The sequence below is a fragment of the Coenobita brevimanus genome, chromosome 101 (assembly GCF_032717465.1).
Source record: "Coenobita brevimanus isolate Jiangsu-jjx chromosome 101, ASM3271746v2, whole genome shotgun sequence".
Classification (NCBI taxonomy): domain Eukaryota; kingdom Metazoa; phylum Arthropoda; class Malacostraca; order Decapoda; family Coenobitidae; genus Coenobita; species Coenobita brevimanus.
Genome location: NC_137054.1, coordinates 1,677,323 through 1,684,948, shown reverse-complemented (window position 1 = coordinate 1,684,948; position 7,626 = coordinate 1,677,323). Strand labels below are relative to the sequence as shown.

The following is a 7,626-nucleotide window of genomic DNA, read 5'->3' as shown; positions in this document are numbered from 1 at the left end:
CTCGGTGGTGTGAAGTGTGTGATGTTGAAAGGAAGGGGTATGAGTACGTCCGAGATGGTGACGAAGTGTTTATATATGTGTGAGTGCTGGGTGGGGCATGGGGGGGGAGGGAGAGGAAGGAGGAGAGGGGGGAAGGGCTGGAGGTGCTAAGAGTAGGGGGAGGGTGGGAGGCAAGGAAAGAATGGATGAAGAAAGCGAGGAGGGAAAAGAAGAAGGAGAAGCAAGGAGAAGAAAGTTGGGTGGAAGTGAAAAGGGAACGGGAAGGAGAATGGGAGGGAGGGAAGAAGGGGAGAGTAGTTACAGGGAGAAGGTGGAGGGGAAGCTGAAGAAGGAGAAAAGGAGAGAGGAAAAAACAGCGAGGGAAGAGAGGTGAGCAGAGAAGAGAAGTTACTCAAATGGGAAAGGGCTCACATGCTGAAGGAAAAACATTCAGAAGTTGGGGGGGGAGGGAGGCTGATAAGGAAGGAGAGGATGTGGGAAGGGAGAAAGAAAAGAGAGGAAGGGTTAAAAGGGAGGGGGAAGGGTGGAAGAGAAAAAGTGGGAGAGACAGTGATGATAATAGACTTGGGGTGGGGCGAGGATTGAATGAGAGCTGACAAGGGAAGGGAAAGGATGGGAGTTTGAGAGTTCACAGGAAGAAGAACGCAAGACAGGGGACGGTGAGAGAGTTTAGAGGGGAGAATGAGGGAGGGGAGAGTCTAGGAGAAAAGGGGGAGAGAGGAGGTGGAGGAATCACAGTGAAGTGGGGAGTGCTGTCAAGGGAAGGGGTGCTGCACTTAGGGGAAAGGGTGGGGCACTTAAAGGAAGGAGTGGGACGTTTAAGGGAGAGGGAAGGGCAATTATGGGAAGAAGAATGGCATTTAAGAGTTCAAGTAGCACATTGAAGGGAAAAAGCAGGGCATTCAAGAGAGAAAATAAAGACAGTACGAGGAAAAGTCGTTTATATATGACATTGATAACACGTGTCAAGGTTATCTGTCTCTCTCTCACACACACACACACACACACACACACACACACACACACACACACACACACACACACACACACACACACACACACACACACACACACACACACACACCCACACACACACACACACACACACACACACACACACACACACACACACACACACACACACACACACACACACACACACACACACACACACACACACACACACACACACACACACACACACACACACACACACACACACACACACACACACACACACACACACACACACACACACACACACACACACACACACACACACACACACACACACACACACACACACACACACACACACACACACACACACACACACACACACACACACACACACACACACACACACACACACACACACACACACACACACACACACACACACACACACACACACACACACACACACACACACACACACACACACACACACACACACACACACACACACACACACACACACACACACACACACACACACACACACACACACACACACACACACACACACACACACACACACACACACACACACACACACACACACACACACACACACACACACACACACACACACACACACACACACACACACACACACACACACACACACACACACACACACACACACACACACACACACACACACACACACACACACACACACACACACACACACACACACACACACACACACTTTTTGGCGGTCACCACCTTCTTAGGATATAAGAACCTCAGTCACGGAAAAAAAGATTACGTGCATGTTGCTGGTCACCTACATAAATAATCTCTTTGTCTGGTCACCCCTGAGAGAGAGAGAGAGAGAGAGAGAGAGAGAGAGAGAGAGAGAGAGCATACAGGACGCAGGCGTCAGGGCATTAAAGAAAGGACCCATTGAATTGACCCACACATACACATACATATGCACGCGTCTCTCTCACACGCCTCTCCGTTTCCTGCCAACGCCCACTGTGCCATCCACGCCGCCGCTAGTCCTGCCATCTACTCTGCCATCTGCCTTGCCGCCGAGTCCTGCCATCGTGCCATCTCCTCTGTCAATCTGTCCTGCCATCTATCCCATCATCCACTCTGCTTCCCTGTCTCCTCTCATCGTTCTTGCCATCTTTGTATATTATCCTCATTGTGCCATATCCTTTTCACTTCAAGCTTGCCATCAAAGTCTGCCATTGAGAGCTGCCATCATCCATGTAATTTCCATCCCATTACGACGTGTTAGTGCCCCCTGCCATCACCTCTGCAACCCATTAGAACCCCTTGGCATCACCCACACCACCCTTTAGTGCCCCTTGCCATCACCCCTGCAACCTATTAGAACCCCTTCGCATCACCCCTGCCACCCAGTAGTGCTCCCTGCCATCTCCCTTGCCACCCATTAGTGCCACCTGCCATCTCACCTGCCACCCACTATACCCCCTTGCCATCACCCCTGCCACCCTGTCACCGTCTGAGCCCTGCCACCATCCTGCCACCCTGCCATATGCCGCCATGAACACCAAACTACCGCGTCTCGTCTGCCTTTCTTCAGTCGTCTTTTCCTTCTTCGCTGGTAACGTAAAACTTAAACCTGTATTCCAGGCCAAATAAAAGGCTCCGTAACAGCACTTCCTTACTGATTTATTTTTCATATTCCACCTCCACACTTTCCAGTATATTATTTCTCTTCATTGCTGACAAATTTTGAATCAGTGACGTATACACGTGGATGCTGAGGAGTAAATTACGGAATAAATCGCATAGGAAGAGGCGTTACAAGATCCCAAATTCCACGTTCAGTACGACCCCAAAGCCTGCATTCTCGTCGGTTAAGAAAGCTCCCTAACACCTCTTCCTCAGCGATTTATTTTGCTTATTATACACTACAGTCCTCTTTATGTTACTAAAATCATTCCAATATCGCCATGCATTACTTAAATAAGGAACAGTGTGATATTAATCAGCCGGATCCAAATTTAAATCGCTGAGGAAGAGGTGTTAGGGAGCTTCCTTGATCGATGAGATTATGGTCCATAGAGTTAGTCGCATATTTAAGTTAATAATTACGGAGTGAAATTAAAATTCTCATTTTTAGAGGCAATTTTTGAAGAACCTGAAGATGGAACGTAAAAGCCCTCCTGTGGCATTGCTGACTGCTCGCCGTAATGTGGGATGCAGGCTAATTGTACCTAATGACCCCGGGCTTTTCGTAAATTCCTGTCAAATAACAGGGGATGGTATTTCACGTCGCGATTAAAGACTGAAGCATGCGGACGTCAATTATATTAGTACCGAATTCCCTGCAGATCGTAAAGGCAAATTGCAATGGACGGGAATGGGACACAGGAAATCGCTCTTCCTTGTATTTGTGTGTGTGTGTGTGTGTGTGTGTGTGTGTGTGTGTGTGTGTGTGTGTGTGTGTGTGTGTGTGTGTGTTAAATGCATCCGACTATGGACAACTGCTTCCTCATCTACTATACTTCCCGTTCCTTCACCTACACTTACGATATATATAACCTTTCCCATGGCTTTCCCCAGATCTCTCGCCTTCAGACCCACTTACTGTATATACTCTTGTCACTGATCTGCTCACGTCTGTTCTCTTATATAGCTCAAGTTCATTCCCAAGGCCTTTTCACCACCAAACTAATTTCTGTTTTTAGACGCAGGAGCATCGCTATCACTGGCCCTGTCTGTTTGTCTCTTACTAGTGATATTCGGAAAAGAGATGTTTTACTCACGTAGATTTTAGCAATATAGCGAAGCCCCTATCAGGAACCAGAAACTCCCGCATCTATCTATAGGTCTTTCATCTTCACCTGGCCTAGAATTTCGTCCTATTACAGCTTACTTCACGTATTTCATAGCAGAAAAGGACAATCATGCTGCTCTACATAATTTCCATAGCACTTTTTTGTGACTAGCGCCATATTGTAGTGTTATCCTCTTGTTATAGCTCAACATTCAAGAGGAAAAGAGGGCAATTTTAGGTCAAGTTAGAGTGGAAAGATAATTTTGTACTTATGTATAATTTTCTGTCACTTAATGTGCCCTCCTTTCACCCCCGAGTAATTTCCATTCTCTTGTATCATTCAGTCACATTCACAAATGCTCACAAACGCCCCTTTTTTCAGCCTAACTACAACTATTCTATCATTTAAGGATTTAAATACATCGTTCTACTTCTCTCAAAACACCCTCTCCCCCCTTCACTAGTTAAGAACCGTCCCTTATCATTTTTGCAGAGCTATTGATTCCAGTCCTCTTTGAGCATGATAAAACTAGTACAAGCTCCAGTTATTCATAGGACATATCATCATCATCATCATCATCATCCTCATCATCCTTGCCATTATCATCATTACCATCGTCCTCATGATCCTTGCCATTATCGTCATTGCCATTATTATCCTTATCATCATCCTTTCCATTATCATCATTATCATCATCATCATCATCATTCTAATCCTATACCTATTAAAAACCAGTCTTTGTGAACGACTGCATTGATAAACGTCGCCTGCGAATTATGTACGGTATATTACCCTTATTAACGCCCGGCAATTTTAACCCGGCAATGAAATGGCGGGGGACAGGGCGACATGGAGGCGATTTGTTTATGGCCACCCTTTACAGGATTAAGGCTTCTGGCAATAGATAGATAGATAGAATTTTTATCCCCTACAAGAAAACCCCCATCGTCCTAAGGCTAGATAATGCTTATATAAACACGATAAGGTTATGAAGCATCGTGGACCAGCAGCGATTTCCTGAAGTTCTTAGGATACCAATAAGTAGAGGTGGTTCTGGTCGAGTGGGCAGAGTACCCGGTTGATGTCCGAGAAGGCATGAGTTCGCCAGGTTGAGGCAAGAAACAAATATGATCTGTCTTTTATTCTGCTCAACCAGACTTCACTAATTCATTTAAGATACCAAACAAAAAGTGGATATGGTGATCGAGTGGGCAGAGTACCTGCCTGCCGTCCGAGAGGGTGTGAGTTCGATTCTAGGCTGGGGCAAGAAGAAGATTGATGATTCGTATTTTATTAAACTAGACATCGATTGATTTTCCAAACGTACATGTTCCACAGAAATCTTATATAAAAATTAAAAGAAAAAAAAAACACCTCTACCAAGACTATACCACTCCTGTATGTGACCACCTGGCGAGCATTTAATATACAATGAGATGTTAGCGGTGAAATGGGGACATGCGAAGAAGGAATGTTGGGCCATAAGAAGCGGAATATTAAGGTTGTACTTAGAATCGGACGCAAAAAGATATCCACAATGAAGTTCATACTAAGGCGTAATGCACTGTTAAAGAAGTAGGGGTGGTTGTCCCCTGAAGAGTGTTGTACTGTAGTAGTAGTAGTAGTAGTGGTGATGGTGGTGGTGGTGGTGGTGGTAGTAGTAGTAGTAGTAGTAGTAGTAGTAGTGGTGGTCATGGTGGTGGTGGTGGCAGTAGTAGTAGTAGTAGTAGTTGTTGTTGTTGTTGTTGTTGTTGTAATCCCAAGCTTATCTGAACGTGAACCCGGTAAACTGTAGGCCCAGGTTGCACTTCTCTGTAGTCCATCATTCTCCTATTGGGTGACTGGGTATTGAGAGACGTTTGTATAACCAGGCAGCTCCACCGGCCGGTCATATCGGTGCCAACACGTGAAGGCGTCCCATTTCAGCACTAGGAATGCTTTTAATATGTGATACAATGGGTTTATATGCGAGAGAGGCGACGTGGATGATATGTGATTCGCGCCAATAGCATGTTATTTGATTAACTTTCTGTATCGTATTTGTCATGCCAGATATTTCATTCTTCCGTTCCCTCCTTTCTTGGTTAGTATTGTGGTGGTGGAGATTAACGCCTTCCTGTGTCAGCATTGATATAACCTTGCGGCTCATTTGCCTGGTTATACAAACATCCTTAAATTCTCTCTCTCTCTCTCTCTCTCTCTCTCTCTCTCTCTCTCTCTAATCCCCAAAAGGAGGATGGTGGACTGTTGAAGAAGGGCAACTTTCAGCCTGCAATCCATCGGGTTCGCGGACAGATGAGCCTGGGGTTGCAACTACTACTACTGTACTACTACTACTACTTCTATCACCACCACCACCATTACCATCGCTACCACTACTATTACTATTACTACTACTGCTACTACTACTACTGCTGCTGCTGCTACCACTACTACTACTACTACTACTACTACTACTACTACAGTACTTGTATAATATCTTCGTAACCTCAAAATTATAATGAAGGCACGTAAGTTCTCTACCTCTAGCCCCTTGAAGCAGCTAACTTGCAGCATTTTATCAGCTTAGTCTTGCTATCTCCAGACGATTTTATTCAGCTTGGGAGGGATTTCTCAGATTATTGGGGTTGAATAGAGCTCTCCCTAACCCCTCCAAAAGGTATCCCGTAAGAAGAATAAAATCGTCTGGAGGCAGCTAGAAAAAAAATCCAACACGTCACTCGATTCCACAGCTTAAGTTGCAACAGGGGGAGTCAAAAGTCTGGAAGCATGAGGGGGGGGGGGAAAAGGTTTAAAAGGGGGACACTGGACACGGTGGGCGTCAATGTGGGGATAGCCTGTAAGGTGTCTATATACAATATTTGAAGATTTTTGACACACCCTGTATATCATTTAGTCGATTATTACGCGGCTGATAAATATAGATGTCATTGATATTCAAGTATGCCCGAACAAGAGAATCGACGCTGCTTATCACCTTATCATTCTACCTCCTCCACCACCCTAGCAATCTCCTCTTCCACTCTAACAACCTCCTCCACCACTCTAACAACCATTCTAACTGCCTAAACAAACGTCCTTAAACCTCCTCTACCATTCTGACAACCACCCAGACATTTATCCTAACAGCCATCCTTAGTAACTATCGTAACAGCTTTCCTAACAGCTCTACCATCCTACCAACCACCCTAACACCTCAACTATCCTAGCAGCCATCCTAACACCTCAATTATCCTAGCAGCCATCCTAACAACCATCTTAACACCTCTGCCATCCTAACAACTACCTTAACTCTATACCGCTCTAACAACCATCCTACAACCACCTCTAACCAATTTAACCACCTCTTCTACGGTGCTTCTAACAATACCGCCATGCATACTACACTCCCCCCCTCTGTGTGTACGGAAATTACCCGCAATAAATCAGTACTTATTCATAGGACGGTGGCGTGTGCAGACAGTTTGGAGGGGGGGGGGTGCTCTAGCTGATAAAGAAAAGATAAAGGGAAAGAAAAAAGAAAAGCTAGAAAAAGGAGAAAAGAACAAAGAAAGAAAAAACAAGGGGCACTACATTCCTTGTTGGCTACACGAGAGAGAGAGAGAGAGAGAGAGAGAGAGAGAGAGAGAGAGAGAGAGAGAGAGAGACTAGACAAGGTGAAAGAGTACGTATATTATTTTGTACATCCTGAATTCTGTACATGGATGAACAGATATATTGTTCTCGTTCAGTTATATCCTGAGAAAGAGAGAGAGAGAGAGAGAGAGAGAGAGAGAGAGAGAGAGAGAGAGAGAGAGAGAGAGAATTCCTATCAACATATTAGCGATTCTGTCCATGGAAAAATATATATCCTTCTTGCTAC

General features: G+C 45.2%; 1 protein-coding gene across 1 annotated transcript in view; it reads left to right on the top strand.

Annotated features, from left to right (window-relative positions):
• Positions 1–4,960: 4,960 nt before the first annotated feature.
• LOC145414883 (uncharacterized) overlaps positions 4,961–7,626 on the top strand; it is a 9,893-nt gene continuing 7,227 nt past the window's right edge. Inside the window, exon 1 of the mRNA XM_080284300.1 lies at positions 4,961–5,003. Within this exon, the coding sequence (XP_080140426.1) occupies positions 4,961–5,003 (43 nt within the window). The remainder of the gene's footprint in view (positions 5,004–7,626) is intronic.